The sequence below is a fragment of the Hippocampus guttulatus genome, chromosome 7 (genome assembly GCF_054856545.1).
Source record: "Hippocampus guttulatus isolate MCC_2025c chromosome 7, RoL_Hgut_1.0, whole genome shotgun sequence".
In the NCBI taxonomy this organism is placed as follows: Eukaryota; Metazoa; Chordata; class Actinopteri; order Syngnathiformes; family Syngnathidae; genus Hippocampus; species Hippocampus guttulatus.
In genome coordinates this window covers 21,733,180-21,760,921 of record NC_141267.1, presented here as the reverse complement: position 1 = coordinate 21,760,921, position 27,742 = coordinate 21,733,180, and the positions used below count along the sequence as shown (strand labels likewise).

The following is a 27,742-nucleotide window of genomic DNA, read 5'->3' as shown; positions in this document are numbered from 1 at the left end:
TCGTAGCTTGATGGGAACGTGACCGTCAGCAGGGAGTGAATGATCCGCAGCTGAGGTGAGAACAGTAGCCCGGGTATGAGCATTTATTGAAGTAGGAGCTCTCGGTTGTAGCGCAGCCTTGGCGGCGGCGGCGGCGGCGGTAGTGGCGGTGGTGGTGAGGAGCGAACAAATGGAGCAGGAAGGCGGCGGCGGTGGCGCGGTGGCTGCAGCGGTGTGCGCCGGGGGTCTGATCCCGCTGCATGAGCACGAGCAGCGGTACTACTCAGCTCTGCACGGGCTTTGTCAGGCGGATCCCTCCGGGAAGCAGCTGTCCTCATCCAAAGTGGCAGAGCTCTTCAAGGCGTCCCAGCTGCCTGCTGACGTGCTGCACAAGGTGAGTGTGTCGAGGTGGTCGTGTGGGGGTGGCGCGGGGGGAGGGGGGGGTCGTGCTGGGGAACACCTTGACACCCAACCGCTAGCTGAGGCACAACATTGGAAATAAGTCACGGCACAACACAAAATATAACATTTGTAAGAAAAGCAAACCGTGGTTACAAAGGATAATTGTGTAGTCTAAATGTTATCTCGTGCAGTAGTTGTCAAACTTTTTACACTAATTAATGTACCACCACCAAAATTAATTCGTAGCACTCTTACTAACACCATCTTCTTCAACATTAAAGTACAGTAATGTATAAAGCCTAAGTGTTTTCAAAAACCCAAGACATGCAATGATGCTTTTGCATACCACCAGAGGGAGCCTGCCATTTGTACCACTTGTTAGTACCCCACTTTTCAATCGCCGATCGAGCAAAAAAAAAACCAGTTAATAAATGTGTGTATTTATGGCACTGACGTGAGCCTTTCTTTAATGCTGAAATTTGTAGCACGCTGGTGTTAGCTAGCACGCTAGCCATCATGTTTTGCTAAACAAACATTTTACACAAAAATGCCTTCCACAAATCCGCTGAATGTCCTCTATCTTTGAGCGCATGCTATGCTAGCTGAAGCGAGGCGCAGCAGTTTTATGAGCTTGTTGCTGTGACTGTTTTTGCTGAGTTATCAGGAATATAAATAAAGGCAGTTTGAACAGATTTGTGGCTTAATGCCGGTGTGGGTTTTCCGGGGGTCCGTTACCATCCTATTGTGTCTCTTGGTGTGCTCCAGCAGGAAGTTTGGCACGGAGCTTCTGCGGCTTCCTTCCTTGATTGACAGCAGGCCCTTTGGACCTTGGGCAGGATGCGTGCTGGGTGACTCTTGTACTCGCGATCATTATTTTGGAAATGCGGCTTTTCCGACTCAGATTTTCCATTAAAAAGTGGTAGTGCGCTATCTAATGTATTTTTCAAGTCTGGAGGCGATTCTCAGTCAATTTGTTTTTGTTTTATTTTTGCTTTGTTGGGAATGTACTTCAGACGCTTCACCTCTTCACAACATCCGGCCACCATCAGTTCACGTGGTGACCATGCAATGAAAATCAAGTTATCTTTTGTGTTTTTTTGCTCCCGTTTTCAGTCGTGTTGTGCAAGTGTTTTGCCAAATTCTTATTTTCTAACCATAGGTCCCAAGAAAATGATTGTTGAGATGTAAATCCAGTCACAGAGTCTTTTGTGAAAAAATCTCAACTCCGGGATCGCATTCCTGTTGAGCGGATGAACTTTATTAACCTTTCACAAGTACATATAATGAGGTTATTGTTGTTAGCAGCCCGACAGCGGAGAGGCCGGCATTTGAACAGGGGTGTGTAGACTTTTAAGCGCCACTGTAGTCCTTTTCCGTCGCCAGTCCCTCTCTTTGGATTGACCTCCCGCTGAACGTTTGGCGAGCCCCCTCGCTGCTCATCTTAAAACTCATTTTGACTCGGCCTGAGACTTGCGTTTAACTGTTTTTGTGCTTCCTACTGTCTTCATTGTTAATTCATTGTTGTTGTATGAATTATTTTTGCTCCGTGTACATCACTTTGTATACAGTCGAGGTGTCATCACCCCTCGTCTTCGCTTGGACTGTCACTCCCAATTTCGCCATCGGGTTTGAACTCCAAGATCTGATTGCCTTTTGATGCGCATTTTTTTTTTCCCATCCTCTCTCCAGGTGACAGAAGTGTGCGGTGCAAAGAGCCTGGGCTACTTTGGCACCGCTCAGTTCTACGTGGCTCTCAAGCTGCTCGCCGCCGCCCAGGCCGGCCTGCCCGTCCGCCTGCAGAGCACATCGGCCAGTAAGTCTCCAGAGGAGATCAAGAGATTATTTTCAACCTGACGGGATTGCGGCGTAATCTGGAGGCGACGCAGGTCATGCGTGGGAAGAGCTCGCCCTCGTGTTCACGGCCGTCAGCGATCGGTTCACATCTTTTGCTCACTCAACACTTAAACGTCGCATTTATGTCATTATAAGCGCTGCGTGGTTAAAAATAAGTACAAGGCAGCATGTAAATGTTGGTGGGCAAGTCACTGCGGAGCACCTTTTCGCATACGGTACTCAATGTTTTGGGAAGTGCGTGGCATTGTGGGATGTGGCGGCCATTTTGGGTCAGCGGTTTCCATGGTGAACGTTCGTAAACAAGGACGAGTGCGTCGCGTAGCGTGAAAGATGACGTTCGAATGCAGGCAGCCTCACGTTCTTTTTACGTGTCTTTGGGTGCATCCATGTTTAACACATTTTTTCAATCTATAATTGTTACAAAAGTAAGTTTAGCTGTTACTTCTTTGTCTTTTTTTTTTCTTCAACTGTACTACGGTGAGGCCTCCTAATAACACGTCTCGATTGCAGATCTACCTCTGCCCAGATTTGTGGGGATCACGACGGAGCCAGAAATGAGATACGTCGCCAACACGCCCGGCGGCATCGAGGCCCGGTGCGACAGGAGCCGATGTTTGGAGCAGAAGGTAATCTGGATTTCCCGCCGCATGTCCTCATGCTCAATTCTCATTTAATATTCTTTCATGTCAACCATATCGGATATCACACATTTGCTTTTAGCCTTGCGTAGCCGTCCACAGAGCGGTGTTGTTTGTCATGCCACTACCGGCAAGTCAGTCAATTAATACTTTGAGAATGAAGCTAAAAAGAGACATTCCGCACCGCCAAAAACATTAAAGCAGAAAATGCCTCCATTCTGGGAGATTAGCGGAGGACAAAATGTTCCACAAATGAAGCGTGAAGACACGTTGCGGCAACTGCACACGGACAAAACGAACATGACGCAAACTGAAAAGTGGAATAGATTTTTCACCACGACGTCACACGAGGAGAAAGAGCCTTCCACTCATAAACAAACAAACTTCTGGCGTTTGACCGAGTCGGAGCGATTGAGAAAACAGTCTTGAATGCTCGTTTTTGTCCTCATTTTTAGTTCAGGTCTGCAATGTGTTTCGTCTCCCGTTTCGATAGGAGCCGCCACCGGCGCTGCCTGGCAGCTCGCCGCCTTGCTCCCCGCTGGCGTACCACACCCACCAGTACACCACGCCAAAGGAAAGACAGATGGCCGAATCGCACATGGGTATGCCGTAGTTCTCGGAAACAGCTCGAGCTGTGAGTCCGGAATATTCTGGGGGTTTAGCCTCCAATTTGGACGCTGCGCTGAATCGCACAATCAATGTCAACTGTAGAGAAGGGGGACCAGCGAGAGTGTGACGATGACGACCCCTGGAGGATCACAGAGGAACAGCGGGAATATTACACCAATCAGTTTAAAAGTCTGCAGCCTGACCTGGGGGCTCTAATTCTGGGTATAACGACACACCCACCCCCAACCCCCAAATGTACTTTTTACATATTATCCATACAATATTCACTTAAACTTAACCTTTTTTTTTCCAGGTGCTGTTGCAAAGAACTTCTTCACAAAGTCCAAACTTCCCATACCAGAACTGTCACACATTTGGCAAGTGATACTTTTACTCTCTTTATTTATTCTATTGAGGGAAATTCAGTTAGAGACAGGTTTTAATTTAAAAAGGTGGTAAATTATTTGGACTAAAACAGGGAGGCTTTTGGAAGCTAAACATAGTACACTGTGCTGCATGCTAACACGCTAAAATACATTTAGCTTGTGTTCCTTAATCCTTGATCACAATAAAATGGACTAAAAGAGATTAGGGACATGACATCATCTCATTATCGCCACATTTTTTTGTGCCACATCGTAGTACAACTCGTGACAAAATATGTGAAGTTGTCAGCCACACAGGACTAGCCGCTAAGTTAGCCGAGACTGCTGAGATCACCATCATTTTTTCAACTATGTTTTGTTTTCTTTTCTACTGAGTCTGAGTTGGTATGCTTATGACAGCGACTTTTAAACTGAGGCATCGTTTGGGTCACATTTTGGGCAATGTTACTTGGAATTGTCTTGTTGGATGGTTTGAGCTCAGTTTATTAGCATGTTTTGTCTAAAGCAGTGATTCTCAAAGTGAGGGCTCTCCCTAGTGGTCTCCTAAGGAATCTTTGCCGCAGTACTGATGAATTGTTTAATTTTTTTAAAGTGTTTCTTTTATGGTTCTTTTTCCTCATTAAAAAAAAAAAAGATTCAGTTCCAGTTAAGATTTACTTCTTGTTTACAGTTTCCCAACCTTTTTCGAACTGTCGTTTCTCTCAGGGAGCTGAGCGATGTGGACCGTGATGGCGCTTTAACCTTCCCGGAGTTCTGCGCCGCCTTCCACTTGATTGTGGCCCGCAAGAACGGCTATCCTCTTCCCGAAAGCCTTCCCTTCGGCCTGCATCCCAAATTCGGACCACCAGATGAGGACGGCCCCCCTCAAGTATGTGAACAAAAGTTTCATGCCATTCCCATTTGAATATAACTATGTGTAGTTAACACAACACATAGCTTTGCTTCAAATATGTTCATTTAGCTTAATGCTAACAAACCATGCAAAATGCTATGGACAGGCTCATGCTCAGCATCTGTGTGGCGGTGTGAACTCTTCAAGGATGGATATTCAAACACAAATGGTGGAGATATGCATGAATAGACATATTTTAATCCTACTCACACTCATATATTCTTTATCCTCTGTGAAGAAAATGATGTCATCGAGATCGGTATGACCGCAGGCTTTGAGTTTGACCTTGAGAGGGTCACTGACGATTTGCCGACAAGATGTGTGGCGATGGTTTAAACTCACCATTTTATTTTATTTTTTCCTCAGCGTGCGGAGCTTCTGGTCGTCTTTGACGATGGCACAACAGGAGTTCGTAAGAAGGTACACCCACATGCACCACGTGTACTTGAATGTGCTGTGTCTCATTGATGCCTGCAGGGGGCGCCATTTACATTAATATCGGCTCACTCCCATTGACCATTGTGTCTCTTTGGAGAGATTTTCAGTGTAATAGGTGGTACGGAATTTTGCATGGTTTTTTTTTTTTTTTTTTTTGACCATCAAATTTGAAACGTTGAGGTTTCATTTATTTATTCATTTATTTATTTTGTCACGGCACGCTCCCTCTAGTTGTATACGAACAATGCCGCATTAAAAAAATCGGCAGTACAGAAACTAAAGCTAATACTAACACTAATAAAAACCAATGTAAACCTTTTTAGATTAAAAAAAACATCTAAGTTCATAAAAAAATGTACCTCTAAAAAGTAGTTCAAACTAATTGCATTTCGAAAACGGAAGTCTAAAGGAAATAAAATCTAATGATAATGACAACTACTAATTTGTGATGACTGTCATGTCGGTTGTAGGATCAGAGCATCAAGCTGCCAACAAGTGTGGCTGGGACCAAACAAGATTGCAAAGAAGAAGCCTTCAAAAAACAAGGTTTGTTCAAGAATTATTCATTTGAAAATAAGAGCTAAAGCCCTCCCCGGAGAGAAAAATCGCTGGATGGCGAACGGCGATTCATTTTGCACCGTCGGGCTTTCATCTTGCCTGATGATTTTGCTGATCATTGTCATCCTGCAGAATGCAGTTTCAGGGGCGTCGAGACATTAAAAGAAGGAGCCACTCTGCAATTTTCCACCTTTTCCCACAGGCCAGGTAATGCAGAGAAACGATTCATTATGAATAATTAAAAAAAAAAATCAACACTAATCAATCACAACATCACATACAAAGCTAATATTTTTTGGATGGATTGTTGAATATTAAAAATCATATTAAATAGATTAAAAATGATTAAAGTTGACATCATTCACAAAATGTGATGAGATGATGAGGACGTTTTTGTTGTTGTTGTTGTGCTCTGAAAGCAAACGTGCTCCTCCCGACAGAGCCATCCTCTCAGGACCTCGATCCGCAAAGCAAGACGAAAACCCGACCAAGGTTTGGATGGGCGTGGGAAAAAAAAAAAAAAAAGAATGTCAGGCGAACGGGCTGAGCTGCGGCGCCTGCTTCACTTGTGGTACGTCTGTCCCTTTGCAAGGTCCTACTCCAGCACTTTCATTGACACCGCCATGAGGAAGGCAGAGGAGCCTCCCGCGCCGCCGCCTCGACCCCAGAAGAAAAGCCACTCCAGAGCCTCCTCGTTGGACCTCAACAAGCTTTTCCAGCAGGGGGCGCCAGGTGCCTTTCACTCACTGCCACAACTGACCGATGATGACAGTACTGGTGGTACTGAGCGTGATTGTTTTCGTGGGTTTGGAAGGGGCGAAGAGTGGATGGTTGCTCCCTCCTCCAACGCTGCCTCCGAGACCGTCCGCCTCGCAGGTTTGATTTGACCCTTTTGAAATAATCAAGATGCGGCGGTACCCTGACTTACAAGTTGAATTCATTCCTTGATCATGCTTCTGCTTAAAATGACACGTTTGAAGAGAGTGCAAGTGAACTTTTCATCGACTCGCCCCTGTGTGCGACCAGTGGATCAGCAGATTCTTTAAAAAAATATTTTTGTCAATAATATTGAGAAAATGAGTGGAATGAATATTTATTTGGCAAGTCAACGTACAGTGTGCATCCCTAAATGTTAATGTTAGGGACCACTATGTTCCTAGTAAAAAACAAAATAAAAGAAAAGTTAATCTGGAGCCCTGAATATATCTATATATATATATATATATATTCTCTGTCTGTATGAATGTGTTGCTTCACCATCAGTGTTCAAATGTATATATATATATATATATATATATATATATATTTTTTTTTTTTAAGGTTTATAACTAACGAGATATTGATTCTAGTTTCATTAGTCTGTCTATGCCATTTCACGTTGTGTTAGCATTAAGCTAGCAGACTTTTGTGCGCTATGCACAAGTCACTCACGTTGTTTAATGATTTATAGGAGACTTCAACTGGGAGTGGCAATTGAACAAGCTTTAGTTTCCCTCAAATGTTGGTTGAATTCCAAATCATAAGAACTCGGAAGTGTTTGGTGTTTCCACTGTGTGTGATTTTTGTTTTTTTTCGTTTGATGTTTCTGTTGTCGCCTCGCAATGCCGGTTGCGTTTTGTCTCTTTGTCATCTCAGGTTCCTCCGACCCAAGTACAGCAGCCCAACTTTGCAGACTTCAGTCGCTTCAGAAAAGAGGTGAGCGGAGATCGGAGGTCTCTCAAAGGCGCCCATCCAAGCCATATTGTCATCTCATTCATAATAATAATTCAGGAAGTACTCCTCGCCAGTAGTTGGCGCTATAACAGCTCGGCCAATCATCATCCGCGTCAGAGAGAAAGGTTTTTTGTTCACAATATTTTGGTCCTTGTGTGAAATGTAATTTCAAACATCAAAAGTGCACGTGGAATTGGAACTTTGTCTGGGTGAGTACCCAAAGAGTGAGTACCGTCTGTTGATCCCATCCCATCAAGTTATTTTTGTGTAATAACAAAAAAGGAGCCCTGATTAAATACATATGAAAATTTTCCAGACACATAACAAAAAATTCAACCAAACAGCTTTTTACTTTTTTTCTCTCAAGTGTATTTTTCCTTCATAGCATTGACAGGTTCCTCGGAGAAGACGTGATTGATTGTCCGTCTCTGCTTTTTATCCCTCTCGTGGCACGTGGCGCTTTCCCGCTCTGCAGCGCATGCAGCCCGGCAGGCCTCGACGCTCGTACGCTCGCCCCTGCGGGACAAAATCTCTCCGACTCATATATGAAGTCACCGGACTCTTGTGCAACCCGATCTGGCATCACAGAGTCTATTAGCGCTAGGGCTACTGCTTCGCCGACCCTTTTTATTCCCCTTCATTAAAAACCCAGCGGGCTGGACTGTCCCGAATGGGCTAATAGCTGGTGTGTGTGTGTGTGTGTGTGTTCAACTAAAATCAACAGACATTGAAAGCGGCCCCTCAGAGAATGGCAGTGGCGCATTATAGATGTTAAAAATAGTCCCCCCCCCCTTCACATCCCCCACGCAAAATCTGTCGGATTTGCGAGCAGAGACATCCAAGGCACCAAACTGCACAACGTCAAAAAGTCAAAGCAACTCAAGGTCTCGTTAGGAGTCATTGAGTCTTCGCTGAGAAACGGAGGTCAATGGACACGAATGCTAGCTTTCATTTTCTAAAAACACAGCCAAACTTTCATTTGCTGAATTTCACGTGGCTCTGTCAATGCTGTCGAGTATATTTATGACGTGACGAATAATGTGTGTTGATTTATTAGCAGTAAAGAAAACTAGGCTTGTTTCCCCCCCAAAAAATTTAAGAAAAAAAAAAGAATCGTGTAATACAGGAGAAGAAATTTTGTATAATTTCTTTTTTAATTCTAGCATAGAAATTACAATTAAGTCGATTCTTTCAAGACCCCGCCCCAACCCGGGAAAAAAAAGACTTTTGCATGGGGTCTTGGGTGCTCATAATTTTGACTGCTCTTCCAGGACCGACCAAATATTTTGTTCTCTGACAAATGAAGTACTGTACCGACCAAACGGAAGAGTCGACCCTTCTTTCACCCGAAGTAAAACAAGTTTGCTTCTAGCTTTTCCGCTTCTTAAGTAATCAGCAGAAGAAAGAACAGGGGTTGATTTCCCCAAAACCATCCATTTCTGACCACAAAGCGGATAAACGAGAGGCGTATTTACATGTCAGAAAGTAGCGCATCTTTGAATAATAGTAACAGATTTGCCACTCTTCATCTTCTACTCAAAAGCTGTGCTGATTCCAAAGTGAGTTTACGGTTTACCGCCCGGACTTCAACACAGCCTTTCCAGTGTTTCCACACTATCCAGCGGTGCAGCGAATGGCAGCTCCGTCTATTCCTTAAGTTCCCTTTTTTTTTTTATTCCCTCCCCCCTCCCCCCCGCTTGTACAGTGAACTGCAGCGCCATGAGCCCGTTTAAGGCATCAGAATGACTGAGAAGCGCTTCAAGCGTGACGCCGCATTGAGGTCAGTTAACTCCTCAACACGAGCGTCTTCAATCCACCCAATCCCTCCCGATGAGAAGGAAACGGAGCCGACTTGAGCTCGCCAGAGCTAATCTCGCGATCGCTGATAAGAAATTCACGCGTAGGGGCGAGCGGAAGTACTTCACGGGCTCGTCGGTTGAGAGTAAAGAGCTTAAAGGTGCCTATCGGGACCTTTTTCATCCTGTTCAGAATGACGCTGGGAGCTCTTCATCCGAAAGACCTTCCCTAACTGTACAGGCAGTGTTTTGAAGTCGTTTTCTGATCTGTCGTCCATTTTCGAAAGCGCCTGTCCTCATTAAGGTTTGCGGATGAGCGCAGTTTGTCCGAGGGCCGTGACATCATACAAACTTGAGGGCAGCAGCACTCGTGAATTAAAACCAACCTGTCATTTGACCGAGGCAGTGCCTTTGAGTCTACAAGCCTAACAAGCTCAAATCATATATATATTTTTCTTTCTGCTCCACTGGCCAACGTTTGCATGTCTTAGGTGCCTAACTTGCATAGACGGGCCAAAAATTCGAATGTCATCCTCCCAATAATGAATCTTTCCCACCATGCCGAGCAGCAATCGTCTTTAGCATAGTCTTTGCTAATTCTGTTTTATTGTTATCAGTCGTTTGTTTCCTGCCGTGTCATAAGAGTTGTGCGTGCGCTTTACTCATTATGATTGCGCAATGCATCAACCTTTTCTCAATATTGCTGCAGTTTAAAATAGGAAATGGAATGAGGCTGAATGTAGTTCCTTCACAAAAATACAGGAGTAAAAAGTATAGTCAATTGAAAGAAAAAAAAACGTATCATTGGGCTGCAGGAGTCACTCACTTTTTGCCACCAAGAAGTGACCGGGTGCCTCTTATTTATGAATATGAAAATGTCATCTATGTCATTCAACCAAATTCTTAAACATTTTCCTGGATTATTTTTATTTTATTTTATTGGGATTGTGTTTTGCAGGAGCAGAGCAGTGTGAAACCAGAAGAACGCTGCCTATGCTTTCGATATAACCAAAGTACTGAAGACTTGTCCGATGCTTCCCAACAGGTTGAAAAATATGTCATAGCTCATAGATCTTATTTATTATTATTACTTTTTTTTTTTTTTTTTAATTCTCACCGCGACATGTCTTGTGTGCCTTTTGCAGGAGCTAAATCGCAATCAAGCTCCGCAGAAGCCGGTCCGAAGGAAGTTCCGACCTGACAGCCAGAATGTGGAGTGCTTGGCGCCACCGACGGGTTCTTTTCTAAAATCCACTCAAAAGTTAGTCAATAACAATTTCATGCAGCAATATCCCCGCAAAAGCGGCACAGAAGAGGTGAAATATGTGCCTGGCTGCGATCGGTGACTTTACTACTTAAAACAGACAAAAAGCTGATGAAAATATGGAAGAAAATATTGAAAATTTGAAACATCGTCAAACGTTTGGCCAAAAAGTACTGTAGGCAAATTCATTTTAAAATGAATAAAAATCTGAAGAGGCAAAAATCCCCCCCAAAAAACAGAAGAAACTTTAACAAAAACAGATGAAAATCTGATAACTTGAAATACTGTCAAAAATATTTTAAAAATGTCAATAAAATGATAAAAAAAATCAGACAACAGACAATCCAAAAAAAAATCTATATTCTCTCAGGGGAAAAAAAAAGAGAGGAATTTTTTTTTTTTAATCAGACATGCAAATATTTGTTGAGATTATATGTCATGGACATCGGGCCGAAACGTCATATCACAATTAGGTAAATTTCATGTTTTTTCCCCACAGATCTACACTATTGGTCAGGCCACACGTGGGTGTTATTTTATTTATTGTTCAAATTATTGAGCAATGGAATGTGTTGAAAATGGCTTGCTTTGTTTGACGGTGGTGGAACAAACTTGCCCTTTCTGGGGTCTCCTGATTTTGATGATCAGTGGACTGCAAGCACTTTGTGAGGCCTCACAGCTATTTCGCTTTTACGGGCCCTCTCCAAAATGACTGCAACATATGCGCTCGTGTCTCCAGACGGCTCATTGAAAATCGCATTCCGCATCCGCCACTTCTCTCGGCGTCAACACGCGACTTTGACTTTATTTATCTTAAGGCCTCAACCCGCTCGAAAACAGCTGCTCACAAACAAACGCAGATTGCAGAGGGGTTTTTTTTTGGTGGGGTGGGGGGACGTGGCTTTATTTGCACATCTCGCTTTGTTGTTTGGACCCGGATGAGGCTGAGTGAAGTCTGTCTGTCTGTCACAGAACGCCATCCAGGCAGAAGAAGGAGATCCAGATGGCAATCCGTAAAAACAAGGAAACCAACGCCGTGTTGACACGACTCAACAGCGAACTCCAGCAGCAGCTCAAGGTAGGCTGACATTCACAGTTTTCGTCGAGGCGTCATGCCGCTTCGTGGGGAGAGGATAAAAAAGGAAATACACGCCAATCGTGGTTCAGGATTGATCATGACTCGGGTCACTCTGCGATGCCAGTCCAAAACTTGCCGACCTGACGGCCGGTCTTTTCTTCCCAAGCACAGCCGTGCGATTTTTCACATTTTAACGTTGTTCCAACACTTCTCGGCCAAACGCGAGAGAGTCCGTCCAACGCTTCGTCGAGTCGGCGCCACTCAAAAGGCGCTCGTCGGTGCCGCCACGCAAGCCTGAGGTCGAGGCGGGTCCATGACAGCAATCAATTTAGCGCTGTTGTACCTCAAAGTGATACTTGAGTATCTTTACAGGAAATCACTCAAGTAGAAGGAAAGTTACCTCGTTACTTCATCAAAAGTGCGGTTGAAATGATTCATTGAATCATTTAAGACAACGTCAAATCTCTAGTTGGAAGCTGCGTAGTGATTTCTTCATCGTCAGCGCGGATTCACGTGCCACTGCATTTCAAAATGAGTTGTCGCGATGAGTGGCAGCCAGGTGGAAAGAACATCCGAGAATTTCATGTCCACGCTAATAAATGGTTTTGACGTTAGTTAGCTAATGTACTTACACAGTAATCTCTTGTTTATCACGCGCGGGGATGGGGGGTGAGGGGTTAGGGGGGGCTACATTCCCAAAAGAACGGTAAGTGAAATTTCTGATAGAGAAAAAAAAAATCTGATTTAATTCAGTGATGTGGTCAAATGTTGTCCAATTAGCTAAGTTAGCTAGCACGTGTTAGCCCTGCCATCCAATAAAGACGACTTACCCCAAAAACTTTTATTTTAAATGTGCGTATCCTGTTTATCTTTACCGAAATCTCCCAAAAATCCGTTTGAAGCGCTGCAATTTTTGCGCCATTTTACTGTCGCGATTTTATTTTGTCCTAACGAAGTTTACGGAAATGTGTCATCAAGACAATTTTATTTCGGAAATGTGCCAGAGTGAAAGTAGAAATTGCCCAAAGTATAATAACCAAGTAAAGTACAGATACTTAAAATGTGATCAAAGTATAATTAGTTACTGAGTATTCCATTCCAAGATTGCAGTTTATCTGTACGCCCGTGTGCTCGGTACACCTGTCACGTGCCCGCCATTCCTTCTTGTAAACGATCCAGCGGTGAAAGCCTCGGCGCTCTCGTGTGCGTTTGATAGGATAGCGCAACGCCGAAAGGAATGACAGTCATGAGGTCACATCTCCTGCGGGCCCGATTCTACGGCGTTCCGCAAGGCTTGTTTGGAATTTGAGAGAATAGCAAGTGCGCGTCTTTATTTAGAGAGCGAGCCCGGCGGGAACGCCACACCGGCCGCCGGCATTCTCAACTGTCCACTTGAAAATATGAGACGGCTCATGTCCCAAATGCAACAAATAGCGGATTGGAAACGAGAGAGCTGCGGGTGAAGGCTTTTGCCAAGGCTTTGTCACCTGTTAGAAGCAGGGTTGAGTAGAAGGGGGTCCAAAGTACGGGGGCCAGGGGCCGCTTGCACACTTTTATTTTTTTTCTTAATTGGCTCGCCACATGAGCTACGAATACAACGAAACATGGCTCACATCAAGAAAAGATGTTGAAGGATAGCCCACAAAAATCCATAAGGCATCAATCATCACATTGGATTGGAATTTCAAATGTAAAATGAATTATATTTTTTACTTCAAAAGCAGAAGCATTTAAAGTGAGAATGACGAAAGCCACGATAACGTGGCCAATCAAACAGCGGAGAATTGTACAAAATCGTTGTCCCAAAGCATTTTTACTTGAAGAATCTTGAAGTACATCAAAATGACGCATTTTTATGTCCCCGTTCCGTCCAAACGTGTGTAACATTTGCACGAGAATTCCTTGGCTGTGCTGAGCCACGGGACTTCTGTGAATGGAACCCCCCCGCCCCCCCCCCCAAACAAACAAACAAAAAAGAAACAAAGGAACGCCAGCGCGCACCCGAGGGCAGGTGGGCGTTTCTTGTCGCCAGCGCAGAGGTCATGTGATCCCTCCCTCCTTTTGGCTGCAGGTGGTTCGCCACCAGAGGGTCACCTTGGAGACCCAGCTGGACCAACTTCGTCCCGTGGCCTCCACGTCAGCCGGCAGCTAGTTGGGAAATCCAAAGACGTGACGAATGTACAAGTGACGGAAATCATGTAAAAATATATTTGCACAAGTGGTACGGTTCGATTTCGCTCCTGAGAGCCTGATCGCAAATTGAACTCCTGGGTTACATTTTTGTGTTTTGTTCCGAATTTCGTAGCTTCAGATTTCGTATTCAAGTCTTAACGAAAATCAACAAGTAATTGACGCCCACCCCAAAAGGTTTGTAATAGCGTTCAGGTGCCACATGATGGCAGCAAAGCACTTTTGTTCGTTAAAGGCGAATGGCCTGACTACGAGAACCTCCGATGGACATGTTTAGTCAGAAAAACAAACAAACAAAAAGCACATTTCTCAAAATTTTCTCAACGACAACAAAATATGTATGTGTATATATATATATGCACAATAGCGAAAATCGTTTTTCTGTTAGCGCACTAATATTTTATCGAAGGCCAAGGTTAAACTGTTCAATTTTTACATTTCATTTACCTCCGCTTCATGTCAAACGTCCTTTTGTTTTTATCGACTCGTACATGATTATTTCCTGTGTACCTGCCAAACCGTGAAATGCCACGAAGAAGACAAAATGTCGCAAACCAGCACTCGACTCCGAAGTCATGACAGCAGACGTGCTATGCAAAGATCAGGTGCCGCTTTGGACTCTTCTTATTGTTTCTTCTCACATCGGTTGCGTGTAGAAACGACGGAATGCTTGGGCCGCATTGCTCGTGATGTCACGATGATGTCATGGTGATGTCATAGCCACTCTGTAATTTGTATTGAACTGAAGACTGGAATCAAAGTGATTAATAAAGTTGCTTATTTTTCACACTTGTCATGTCATGGTTGTTCGTCTGTGTGTGCCCTGCGTTTGGCTGGCGACCGTTTCAGGGTGTCCCACCGCCTACTGCCCGAAGACGGCTGGGATAGGCTCCAGCGCCCCCCCCCCCCCCCCTTGCGACCTTTGTGAGGATAAAGCGGATCAAAAAAATGGATGGATGTTTTTTCATGCTATATAGCTTAAAATATATTTTTAGTTCAGGGGTGGAAAAAAAAGTTGATTTCATCGCAAAAATATTTAGCTGCCGTTTTAACATATCAATAGAGAGCGGTGCCAAATAAGTCGACTCTTCCGGAAAGGAAGAGAGAAATCTTTTGTTGTTGTTGTTTTTGTTATTCTTCCAGTGAACCGGCTCTGTCCTCGTACAAATGGGAACAGATTCCAAGTTCCTAATGACTTGTTAGGGATCAGGGTCTCTCTTTAGATATGCTCTGATGTATATTGGCCAAGTTCCGAAGCCTCAAGTGACCGCCATGTATTGTTGGCATTCACGCTAATGGGCCTCCGTTGACGGCTCTCGTCAAACAGCTGGCTTGTTTCTCGAAGGGCAATTAGCCAATCCTCCGATGGCTAATTCGGAGAGCAACAGGAGGAAATGTCAACATGCCGATCCCATCCTGCTATTAGGGCAACGTGCGCAAAACGGCCCAGCGGAGGCACGTGGGATGAAAACAGATGTTTTCCAAACGCAGACACAACAAGGCAGCAAAAAAAAAAAAAAAAAAGTCAAGGGGAGCATTCGCGATGGCCGTATTCCCAGATGCACCCGCCACCGTTTGTCCCCAGTATATCCTCTGACACACTTGGCTCCCTATTAAACACCTCACACGCTAACTGGCTGGCCCGCTAAATGATCAGAGGCTTGCCAAAGCGGTCAGCGCATGAAATGATCTGCATGACTTCATCGAAATTTTCACACGTGCTTCCTGTGGAAAAAGTGCAGATGGCGCCACGAGTAAACAAAAGCCCTCGATGTCATTTGATTTGACCACGGCCGAGTGAGTAAGAAAACAAGGGAAATGGCTTCAAATGATGATTTCTTTTTTTAGCCCTCGTGGGTCGAATGTATGAATGAAATCCAAATTCTGTTGTTTTAGAGCGCCTCGTTGTCGGACATGAGTGCATGCGCATCATGCGGAGAAAGACGTGAGAGCAAGAAAGGGATAACTTTTTTAAAAATATATATATAATCTAACTTGACAACCAGCATGTAGACAGACGCTTCTTGCTTGTGTGGCCCTTTTACACAGCGCCTCATTGTCCGCCATGAGCGCGGCACGTCAAGCAGAGAAAGATGGAAAGGGAGGATGGGGTTGGGGTTTTTTTTTTGTTTTTTTTAGGCTGAGTTGAGAACCAGAGTATGGACAGGAGGCTTTGTGCTGGTGTGGCAGCCAGTCCAACTTGACAGCCAGCGTATGGAGAGACGCTTCACACTTGTGTGGCTCGTTTCGAGCGCCTCGTTGTCCTGAGTGCACATGTCAGATAGAGCATTAGTGCAATAGTGAAGAGCGAGGAGAGGAATCTTTCTTGAAAACTCCGTCTTGAGAACTAGTGTATGGAAAGGGGCTTCATGCTGACGTGGTCTCTTAGAGTGCCTCGTTGTTGCAGGATGGAAAAGCATCTTTTCTTTTTTTTTTTAAATTGTTCACAATTGGCAAGGTTGTCAAAACGCTTCAATTTTCTTACGTTCACTTTACTGGGCCTCTCCATTAGCGTAGCGTCCGCAGTCGACACAGCGCGATGGCGTCATGAACAGCAGGTAGCTGGACCATGAATAGCACTTGCAAGTATTTGCTTGGCATTGCACACGAACAGCTGGGGCTAAATATGACGGCCATTTGTCGCCTCAAGAGTTATATACGGGATCCACCGGGGTTAAAATAGTTTGGAGTTTTTCATTCTAGATAGTTTTCATCTCTTCTTGACCTTTGTTTTTCAAATGTCATTATCGTTATCAAATCTGCTGTGTTCCATCTCACAGCATGCGGCAATGGGCCTCATTACCGATTTATACTTTTGGGCTCGCAAAGTCCTGACTACTTTAAACGCGATGTAATTCCTTCCTCTGCGTAATCTTCTTGTGGAAGCACTTCCTTCTGTATCGAAATAAGTGTCAGCAGAAAAAAAAGCCAAAGAAAAAGCAATACGTACCCAATTAATCCCTCACTGCTCACAGAGCCGAGAGCTCAGATTATCATCTTTTGTGCGCGCAACTTGGACCTTTTGTCCCCCCCAAAAGCATGACGACATGGCATCTCTCTCTGGTGCGTCGTGGCAGCCTTTGTCCCCGGCCGCGGCTTTGCAAAGGTTGCATTTCTGCGCTAGCGCTAGCGTTAGCGGCAGACACGAGCGTGGCAACAGGAAGAGCTTTAGCCTGTCAGACGGCCGGGATTTAGATAAACACGCATTCAGCACATCTGAATGAAGAGGCCGCGGCGAAAGATTAACCTCCACACGCGCACAGACGCCCACCACAACACCAACGCACCAACAAAATGACCACTTGTTGGGGGCCCCCCCCCCCCACAGTACAAGAGGCTCTCTTGCATAAAAATGACGATTCAAGGATGGCACAAAACTACACAAGAAGCCAACATTAAGTGCAAGAACTCATTTTCTACATTTTTTTTTCACAAAAATCAACTCACTCAATATTTGAATATTATTGAAGTACTGTGTTTATCCTTGCATATCATCCCAAATATGAAAAAAAAATCATTAGGCCTACTTGCATTGTAGTATAGGGCAGTGTAAGTGCAACAAAGACATGTTTGACATCTCGTGTTGAATTTTGATTTTGCAATTTAAAACTACAGTCAATGCATATTCACAGTTCTGCACCTGCGAATTCGCATATTCGACCATTATTTTTCCAGATTTTACTCTTTTTAATATTTATACTTTTCTGGGATTTTTTTTTCCTTCGAAGAATTGTTTGCCTTTTAAAACAAAGAAAAAAGAAATACATTTTAAAAAGTTATTGAGGATAAGCGGATCAAATAATGATTGGTTGGTTGGAGTGTTAGAGAATATCATTTTTTTTCTACCATTTTTCTTCAAGGGGCCACTCAGATTCAGCGTGCCAATTAACAACCCTCACATATATTTTTAATTCATATGTCCATCGAGCTCGCTAGCAAGGCACCAGGCATCTATTTTAGGGAAGGGACATCCAAACAGGGTGTTGTGTCTTTTTTTTTTTCGTTTAAGAGTCTCAGAACAAACATTTTCATTTATCTAGCTATAAATCCCTCATAAAAATAATTAAGATGTGTTTCCATTGTTGCCAAATTTTTCTGCCGAAATCTGTGCGCGGTTGTTTTCACAATGTGCCCAAAGACAACACTCGAAGCTTCTTGTAGTTGAGCCCTGTTCTTTGCATTCCACCCATCAACCTTTTTAAGATAAAATAAATCAATCAAATGAGTACGTTTTGTTTTTATCGGCGCCAAGTGCTCTCCTCGCGGACCCTTTTCACCGATCTTCGTGTGTTACTGTGTTTTCCCGGGGTCCATGAAGGCAGCACGCTGGTCCATTTTTTTTAGTCGAGTCCTGCTCCATAAGTTCCGCGCCGTGTTTTACCTGCTCCCCCTCTTTGAGTTTTTAAAAACCACCTCTAGTTAGTGTGGAGCTGCTGTGGTGGTGCGGGGGGGCGTAAAAAAGTCAGGCTGCATTGGAAGCGGGCAGACTACAGGAGCGCCTCAGTCCGCCCTCCCAGATGCAACAAGCATGGGGGGCATCTGAAGCCACGCCGAGCGGATCACGGCGGCCCGAGGCGTGGACAGCGTCTGCGCCCACTTTGGCCTCACTTTTGCCGGATTTACGCCGAGCGACATGCCGTTCTTTAAGCGGCTGGTGGAGCCCCGGTCCCTCTGCCGCGTCGAGAGGGGCGAGGAGCCGGAGGAGGGCGACGCGGACGGCGACGAGGGCTCGCCCTTCCACGACCTGCTATCCGTCACCCATGTGGCGCTGGCTCGGACCCTCCGCCAGCTGTCCGACCTGGCCAAGCACGCCTGCTCGGTGTTCCACGAGCTGGAGGGCGACCTGGCCGCCACCGGCCACAGGCTCCGCGGGCTGCAGCGGAAGGTCGGGCGGCTCCAGGAGACTTGCTGCGAGATGGACCCCAAACAGGAGGCAGTCCGTGAGTACACACCTTCTTCTACTACTCCCAATGCTTAAGACGCACTTTCACTGAATTCGCCTCACTCGTTTCTTTCATGTAAGTCACTTTTGTGTGCGTTTAAAAAAAAAAGTCGTTTTCAGTCATTTGCTGTTCGTTTTACTTGTGATTGAAATGCATTTGACCCCAGCCCGAAATATCTTTAGAATAAGATGCCTACATCAACTTTAAAAAAAAAAAAAAGACCTGTCGTCTTTTCACACTTCAATAATTTCGCTGAAACGATGGCAAAGTTTCCACCTAATCAACATGCCGTCCTCCTTTTTGGAACGCAATGATAAAAATTCACCTGGCACTGTTGTGTTAAAAAAAAAAAGTGCGGTGTTGATATTTATAGCTTTCAAATGTAGATTGTCTTAAAATGTAACATGGATAAAAGGTGAAAAATATACCCCCATAAATGCTGAATAAAAAAATATTCAGTCAAAAAGTTAAATACAACTGAATTGTACTGAGCCCGATGCAACACCCATCTTTTTAAAATGTATACCCTGCATGTCTGATAATAATTAGTGGCCCAAAAACAATTTTCTCCTCTAACATAGCTTGAAAGTTGTTGAAATGTTTGTAAAAACTGCTTGGTGGCTCTGCCTTCAGATCTGAACGGTCATGATGATACCTCGCCAGCATTTGTCCTTTTTATGATCGTCATTCTGAGATTTCTCGCGTTGCGGACGGCCAAGCCAAATGCCTTTTCGTAGCACGACGCCGCGATGTCAAGTAGCGCAGTGCCGGATGATGCCTGAAGATGAATACCCGCCATCCAAATGCTTTCCCCCCCCCCCCCCCCCCCAAGTGTGACTTGTGGGAGAGGCGTGTCCGGGCGGCCTTTTCTTCTTATTTGCCCCATTCATGCAAGTAAACAGGTTGAACTCTGCATGGCTGCCGGTTAAGAATTCATGACCCAGATAACACAGCATGTGGCCAGGCCTGGTTCTTTTAAAACCAAGTGCCCCCCCCACCCTTATCCCCCACTCTGTTAAGGGAGAGTGTTTTTATGTATGGTAAAGCCCACACGCACACAGCAGGAAGCACTTGGGCATCCCTTCGCTGTAGAAGACGCATAACTACCTGAAATTGCCGGAACTTGCCGCTTTCCTCGACATCTTGAAAGTAAAATTCCTCTCTGTGTTTGCAATTTTTTTTACATTGTCATATAACCCGTGGAGGTTGACAAAAGGGAAAATGGCGACCCGTTTTCATATCTAGAGCGTAAAAGGCAAGGCGGCTTCGTTGCTTCGGGTGCACTTTATGTCCGAGACAACTCGATGCGCTTCACACGAGCCAAAGCACGACACTTAAAAGGAAATCGAAAGAGAACAAAGGTAGCTTCGTCGCTTGAATCAAAGGACCAAAAAGCTCACGTTGACACCATTTAAACACATTTGCCAAAGGAAATTTGAAAGCAAAGGAAAGATATTGAAAGTAGCCTTCGAAACGGAACAAAAGTCCTCCCACTGAAATTGAGTTCTGGAAAGGTTTTAACCTGGATTTAAAAGCATTTCTAATTGGAGCTGATTTCACTTCTGTTGGCGCACGTAGAATATAATTTGCATGCAGCATAACAGCCAAATGCCGCTTCACCATGTTTGATTTAAAACCTGACCTGGAAACCAAGTTTAGGCATGAGCTCTCTAACCAAACAGTTGCCGTGGTCGAAATGCAAAGACGACATGCCCGTTTGAGCTGAGCAAGCCCATACATGCCCACCCCGCAGACCCTTCCACGCGTTTCTTTACTTCCGCTGCCTCAAGGTGTTTATCTGCCCCCCCCCCCCCCATTATCCAAATCTTGCCTGAATGGCAACTGAAATCTGACCTGTCATCTTAAAAAAAAGTCGTTCCCCGTCGTTGTCCTCTGTCACTTTTCTGCATCAATGGCGCCGACACCGAATGGGGGTACAACGTTAAATTTTTTAAATTTATGGCCGACGGGACCAAAAAAAAACAAAAAAAAAAACTTTTAAGACGTGGTTGTCTAGTTTATCACCTGACACTCTCCTCTCCTGCTCTGTTGTGATTTTCCGCCAACCAGAACGAATTGCAACCTGACGCCGTCACCGTACACCACAGTTGCGAATGCTCCGGTCAGGAAATCGTTGATTGAAACTCAACAGAGCCGACCCGTCTTTTGAAAAGTCGACGCACGTCGACTGCCAAAGTGACTCTGGTGTGCAATGTGTGAACGGCAACACCAAGTGGACAAAAAGAAGAACGGCACCTCACATGCATATACTGTAGTGCTGGTCTGTGATGAAGTGCGTACGTGAAAATTTCAATTCCGGATAAGAAAATCATACGTGCAAAGTTGGTGGATTTATAAACCCCGCGATAAACGAGGAATTACGGTGAACGCAACTCCGGGTCGGTGCAGTGAAATTTAACACTCACACTTTCTTGTGTTGAAAGCTGCTGTCTGAAATCCACCCAGTAATTAGGCACTAGGCCACGCCCCTTAAAGACACGGGGACCGAACCAGGCTGCAAATAGCGCACGTGAAAATGAGCGAGCGCTTCTCGATTTGATTCGAGTAGCCGAGTGACACCAGAAGGCGAAATTTTCATGCCACATGTTGTCGTAGATCCGTGCGAGCCCAGCGGATCAACGCCTGCAAAAAAGTTGCCCAAATGACATGAATGGTGTCGGGTCAGGGGGGGGTCAGGGGGTGGGGGTATCCTTAAAAACAGGGCCATACTTCATCTGCATGACAATCGGTGTAAATGAGGGCACGGGGCTTTGGGGGGGTTGGATTGCTCTTTTTTGAAAATCCGTGGACCTAATGAGGAAGGACCTACTGTATATGTCATTTTTGAATGAACTGCTTTCATTTTTCCGATACGTCTTAATGGAAAGAATTCAACGTGGGATTGCGAGAGGCTCCCTGAAAAATGTTTAAATTTGACTCGGGGTGAGCCCCGGATTGTTCCGCCCGGTGTTGGGTTGCGCTCCCGCGAGGGAATGGGGTGAGGCCCAAATGACACGAAAACTTTTCGCTCCAAAACCAGCTTGAAGAAGGCGTCTGGCAAACGTCCCATCGGGCACGTGTTTGGACGGACCGGCGGACGGCGCGCTCGCCAGACGGCGTCCGTCCGGCCGTAGCGGGTTTTAAGTTACGAGGCTTTTCCCAAACTGAGCACAACGGCTGGCGGCTCAGCACATTCCTGTCCCAAAAGCGAGCGGCTTCTCGCAAGGGCTGGAGAAATATAGACCTGAAATAGAGACGGGGGGAAGGAATCGTTTTAACATTCCGAACTTGTCATAAAAGTGTTAAAAAAAAAAAAAAACACCCAACACACACTTTTTGAAGCCCACATCATTCCTAATGTTGATGTGGTATGCTTTGGATGATGGGAGTTCCTTTCCTTCGGTAAATCGGTGGAAAAATGTTCGTCATGTGATGTGGGTTACTTTGCGTCGTGTGATCGGACAAAAGTTGCCTGCGCGATGTGGTATGCTTTGGATCGTGACTTTTTATCGAAAAATTGGTGGGAAAAGATGTGTCATGTGATGTGGCGTGCTTTGGATCGTGGGTGTTCCTCCCAACAGATAGATGTTGAACATTCGGTATGATGTGGGATGCTTTGGGGAAGCTCCCTTTCATGGCGTGGGACTCACGATGTGGTATGCTTTGGATCATGACTTTTTTCTTTTGGTTTGTTTTAATATCTAACGTGAAGGTATGAATGAGGAAATCAATTTCCGTCTTTTAAGGTTCAAGACATTTCCATTTCACCTTGATTAACATTTTGTTTTGAAATTTTATTTCGGTGTCATTTTTGAACGGAATCATTCATCTAATCCAACAGTGGCTTACAAAAGTATTGAATGTCCTTTAAAAAAAATAAAATAATAATAATAATTGGATCATGATGGCGGTACTTGTAGTGCAAAGGATTTCTACAGGTGTAGCTCGAGTGCAAATGTGTTGATTCGTTGCGTTTGATTCTCGAGGCTGGGGTGTCAATCGCGGGCGTTGGCAGCGGTGGCCGTCCATGTCCACTGCGTGTTTGTTACGCAACGAGTATTTTTTTCCCCCGCTGGCTTGAGCGAGCCTGCAGCTTCATTTTCTCCTGCTGCGCAGTCGCGACGTTCCCGCCGCCTTTTCCGGGCCGGGATGACTCGGAAGAGGATTTGAGCTCATCGTTTTCGCCGCCTGGAAAAGCGCATTAGCATCTCTGCCTGGCAGCTAGCGTGACTTTTGCGTTGCCAAGTGTGGTTACGCGCACCATTCGGGTGAACGCTACACTTACAGTTCGATGTTAGATGTTGGACATGATGTGGTACGCGTTGGATCATTAACTCATCCGTGAGATATATCGATTCAGAGCTGGCGTTCATGATGTGGTATGCTTTGGGTCGTGAGCTGGTCCTTTTGATCGACTGATGGGTGTTGGATATATGATGTCTTCTGCTGTGAATTGTGAGATGATCTTTTTCATCGCCAGAGTGATACATATTTGGCATATGATGTGGTATGATTTGGATCATGAGCTATTCCTTTTCCGAAGATAGATAAATTAATATTGGACATATGGCGCGGTTTGCTACGGGTCACGAGCTGGTCTTTCCCAGATCGAAGGTTGTCGCGCGTATGATGTGGTATGCTTTGGATCACATCATTGCAATGAAATATAGATGTTGTGTGCGTAGCTTGTGATGTGGTATGCTTTGGGTCATATTTGCAGATCATGTCAACGCAAATCATATCGAATAGGCATTGCGTGAAATGTAAATTAATCGTGAAAAAAAAGGCATCAAGACACGAAATGGGAATTGATCTCTTTGACCCGCAATGTCAATCGGAGCATCGAAACAATCCTGTCACGGGACGCTCAGAACGGGGGGGACGACTTTGCACAAAGGCAGGCGGGGCCAAGGCTCCCTTGGGATATCTTTCGCCTTTTACGACGTCTAACGAGCTTTTTTTCTCTTTCATTATCGCAGGCATATTTCTGCAGGTCCGAACAACCTGCCGTTGATTTAGTGGCGCTGCTAATGATAGAGAGCGTTTTCAAAGGCTTGCCTTCCTCCTCCTCCTCCTCCCTGCCCTTCGTCGTACTTCCCAGACAGTGACTGTGCCCAGACAGCCTTGATACTTGTTGGTGTTATTCCGCTGATGTCATCACCACCGCTTCCTTTTGGATTATACGCAACATTCTCAGAGTGTAGCTTCTGTTTTTGTTTTTTGTTTTTTTTGTTTTTTTCAGTCAACCCCCTTTTTTTTCCCAGCAAATTTCTCTGGATTTTGTACTGTGTAGGGAGGCATGTCCAAATTTAGAGCGCCGTCAGTGTACTACGCACACATGCCGGGCAGCGCTGAGGTCTTCTGGAAAACATGCAGTGTAATTGAGAAGTAAGAAGAGGCAGAGAAGGTGCCCAACTACTTTTGGAGTCCCCAATATGAATATAAATGCGCGTGAGATTTTCGATTTGTATGTGATGCTTGTTCATGTGACAGTATAAGATGTTTGGAGGTTGATAATGACCGTGACATCTATGCTAATTTAGGCTAGCCGGTCTGTGTGGCTGCATGTTATATGTTAGCGTTAACTCATTCACTCCCAAAGACGTTTTTATACGTCTTTTCAGACTTGGTCCAGAATTGGCTGGTAGTGAATGAGTTAAGTATAAGAAAACCTTTACTCGTCTCACAATGGAGAAATTCCCAATTTACAGTAGCAAAGTTATGAAAGGAAGAAAGTAGAAGAACAAAAAGTAAAGGCAGCCACTCTCGCTAAGGTAGCGGACTTTCTTTTGGACAAAGGTTTGAACATGCGGTTGAATATTTACGGTGTGTGAGAGTAGCAGTTGTCTGACGGTTTATGCTAACCATAACGTGAATGCTATTTATTGTTAGCTTGTCCGTGACATTCTGCATTTTATGTTGGCATTGAGCGAACCGACTTCCGTTGTCGTGTGGTTTTGGTTGAACATTTTGGTGTTGAAATGTATGCTTGATTCTTTGTTTGGTGGGTCACTTTTACCGCAAACTTGAAGTGGGAGTGAAAGATAAACATCTCTTTGGAGTGCCGCGCGAGCCAGAATCTTCTTTCGGTTTCCTCCAAGGGATTTTCATGCGGCGGTGTCCCATTTATGGACAACGGGAGTGTGAACAGGCAGTCGAGGCTTGCTTGAAAGACTTTTTTGGGGGGGGGGGGGTCGGTCTTTAAAAAAAATAAATAAATCCTCCGCGTCCCAGCGAGCCCTTGAAATGTTTGCCACTGAACCGTTCTTGTCCAGCCAGTGACCGGGAACCCCCCCGGGGCTGGCTTCGACTTCAAGGACTTTGCCCTCCACACGTGCTGCATAAATTTGCAAAGTGTGCTTGTTGTGGGGTCCAAGTGAGACTTGAGGGGGGGGGGCGTTCTGCTAAAGGCAAGGTTCAAGATTTTAATTGCCCTGGGGGGGGGGGGGTTGGTGGAGAAATGTGTGAGTGATTACACTTAAAATTCCTGCGGTGGGAAGCCACATCCAGAGCAAGTGCTTCCGAGATGGGGCCTGAACCTGAAATCCCTCGGAGAGTCTTGTTTTTTTTTTTTTGTATATTTTTGCCGGTCTAGGCTAACATTTGCGTTTTGAAGCAGCCTGAGCCTCTCTGGTGGAATGCAGTTGGGAGCTAAAGCTACCCTCTCGGTTCCTCCAAAAAAATAACTAAAGAGGAAAAGAAAAAACAAACAAACAAACAAAAAACAAAACAGTGTGGGATGAGAAACCAACCAAAAACGATCTTGGCCTTGAACCGAAGACTCCGTTAAATCCCAAGGTGCTTTTGACCCCAAAAGGGCTTTTTCGTCATCATCATCGGCAGTAAATAAATCAAGTGAATCAAAAACATCTCATCCAAAAGTAGGGAGAGAGTCAAGAATACGGGCACACAAAAAAAACTTAAAACCTGACCTAAAATTGCAGATGTAAAAAAAAATATACAGTATATATAGAAAAAGTAGAGCCCAGAATTTTGGCTCTTCAATGTCTCAAAAATTGGCCTAAAATTCCCAGAAAATTATATTCCATAACAAGAACAAGATTCTCCAACTTTGGAAGGTGAACAACTCAAGCGCTGAACCCAAATTCCAACTAAAATGTGTTTCAACAGTAGAATCAGTCAAACAACTCAACTCAATTTGCAAAGAAAATATGATCCTCAAGTAGGAAAATGCCAAAAATGTTGGTGGTGGAACGACCCTGAAATTGACCTCAAATTCCAAGGAAACGTGGCCCAAAACTGCAACAAGAATTTTGAGCAGTCAAATAACTTTACAGACAGATCAAAAATTCCAAATAAAAGTCTCAAATCTGGTCAATCAAACAATTCAGAACGTCACCTAAATTTTGAAAGAAAATATCCCAAGTAGAAAATAGACTTGAAAAATGTTGACGTCACGTGGCCCAAAACTCAAACCGGTATCCCGAGTCAGCGGCTTGAGCAAGGAACTCCAAGCGTCCTTCTCAGCCACTTTGACCAGATCGGCCTGGGTGGGGGGGGGGGGGGGGGGGGTCTCTCAAAACCGTCCCAAAAAATGTCATTCAAATCCCAAGGTCAAAGTACTCCCAACGGCCGTCCCAACTCGCTTAGTCGAGTCCTGAATCCTTTTCCCCCTTGATAAAAAAAAAAATTCTCAGGTGCTTCTGGATGCGCCGGGGTGGGGGGGGGGGGTGGTCTGATGATTGACGACGACAGGGCTTTTTCTCAGACAGGCGGTCGGCGGATCCAGGTTGACATTCCAGTCCGATCGCAGTCTAAACACCTGCATGGCGAAGCCCGCAAAATTCACTCGTGCTTCCTTCCTGTTGAAAACTGCCGGGTGGCATGTTTGCTCGCCGCCGTTACCGCCCAACTTGTTCGGCAGACCTCCTGAACCTCGAGAGTTTAGAAGATAGGAACTTAACCGCAGGAAATGGTGATTGACTGCATGACTAAAAAAAACAAACACCGTACTGGTCTTCATCTGACAGTGACTCACCGCCACGATGGCCCGCTTCCGCCGAATCTCTCGCGGCAGATATCAGAGGCGTACAATTCAACTCTTTGTTTTTCTCACCGTCACCTTTTTGCGTCCTTTGCGGCCTCCAAAGGGGCGGGCAGTTGATGCTTTCGCTTCAAAGCCGCGCTCAGCGCTGGTGGCCTGAATTGCTCCCGGCTACGAGCGACAAAATAGTTTTATTGCCCTCCGGGGCTGTCAAAGGTCGCCACAGAAAAAACGAATGTGGGCAGGAGACGTCCGAAACGGCACGCTGCCGTTTAGTTTTCGGCGAGCGAGTCCAAAGCGACGCGGGATTGACAAAAGCGGCCGCAGACCAAACGCTGAGCCGGGTGACCGCCCCGCTGAAGAGGAACGCATGAAGGACAACTTTCGGCCTTCAGACTAAACAAAGCGCAGGAGTTGTAAATGCAAGAACATCCTTGGCAGTGGTCCTCAATGTGGGCTCTTGTTGGAATTTGGGGTCCGTTTGACAGTTCTGCCCACCGTGTGGACTGTTGTTCTACTTTTGAAACGTTTCTGTATTTTCCGCACCAAAAGGCGCACCTCAAAGCCTTCCATTTTCTTTCAAAGCTCACAGTGCGCCTAAAAATCCGATGCGCCTAGTGTATGGTCATTACGGTAATATTTCGCCCCTCCCCCCCCCCCAAAAAAAGCGAGCAATAGTCCAGAATTTGGTTTGTCGGGCAACTCTGATACAAATTTCAAAGAAACGTACTCGTTGGGTTTCTTTGAAGACTACCACAGGGACGGGTCCCACTTTTTTCCAGACGCTGCTCTCGAGGTTTTCAGTGCTGCTCTTCAGATCATCAAAAATGAAGCATGAGCTTGTTTCGGTCATTTGGCTTGACAGTTTAATGATGTGGCCTCTTCCACCCGGCGTTTGACGCCCCGCTGACCTGTCGGCCATTCACCATCTTGTCAAAGCCCAAATCCACTCTTAATTGGCCACTCCGCAAGATGGAGGGCGACCGTGTTTGCTCTT

General features: G+C 45.2%; 2 protein-coding genes and 1 long non-coding RNA gene across 5 annotated transcripts in view; 2 read left to right on the top strand and 1 right to left on the bottom strand.

The window, feature by feature from the left end:
• Positions 1–14,584, top strand: reps2 (RALBP1 associated Eps domain containing 2). Of its 2 annotated transcripts, none has more exons than XM_086116320.1 (18): positions 1–373; positions 2,071–2,194; positions 2,746–2,861; positions 3,367–3,475; positions 3,585–3,704; positions 3,796–3,859; positions 4,574–4,736; positions 5,127–5,180; positions 5,669–5,744; positions 5,889–5,963; positions 6,197–6,248; positions 6,349–6,488; positions 6,571–6,632; positions 7,392–7,451; positions 10,224–10,310; positions 10,411–10,526; positions 11,502–11,607; positions 13,679–14,584. In XM_086116320.1, the coding sequence occupies exons 1-18, from the start codon at positions 170–172 to the stop codon at positions 13,757–13,759; spliced, it is 1,809 nt and encodes a 602-aa protein (XP_085972446.1). In that variant the 5' UTR covers positions 1–169; the 3' UTR covers positions 13,760–14,584. The 2 variants fall into 2 exon arrangements, with proteins under 2 accessions (XP_085972446.1, XP_085972445.1); XM_086116319.1 differs by having other exon boundaries at positions 6,176–6,248.
• On the bottom strand, positions 13,132–17,073 carry LOC147203071 (uncharacterized). Its single transcript, XR_015101439.1, has 2 exons — positions 16,748–17,073; positions 13,132–13,755 (listed from the first exon to the last, which is right to left on the bottom strand). It is a non-coding gene; the product is annotated as an uncharacterized LOC147203071 (long non-coding RNA).
• A 1,136-nt stretch (positions 17,074–18,209) lies between these two features.
• Positions 18,210–27,742, top strand: part of nhsa (Nance-Horan syndrome a (congenital cataracts and dental anomalies)) — a 45,540-nt gene continuing 36,007 nt past the window's right edge. For both annotated transcript variants that reach the window (XM_086114853.1, XM_086114852.1), the window contains exon 1: positions 18,210–18,737. In XM_086114853.1, the coding sequence (XP_085970979.1) occupies positions 18,431–18,737 (307 nt within the window). In that variant the 5' untranslated portion in view covers positions 18,210–18,430. The remainder of the gene's footprint in view (positions 18,738–27,742) is intronic.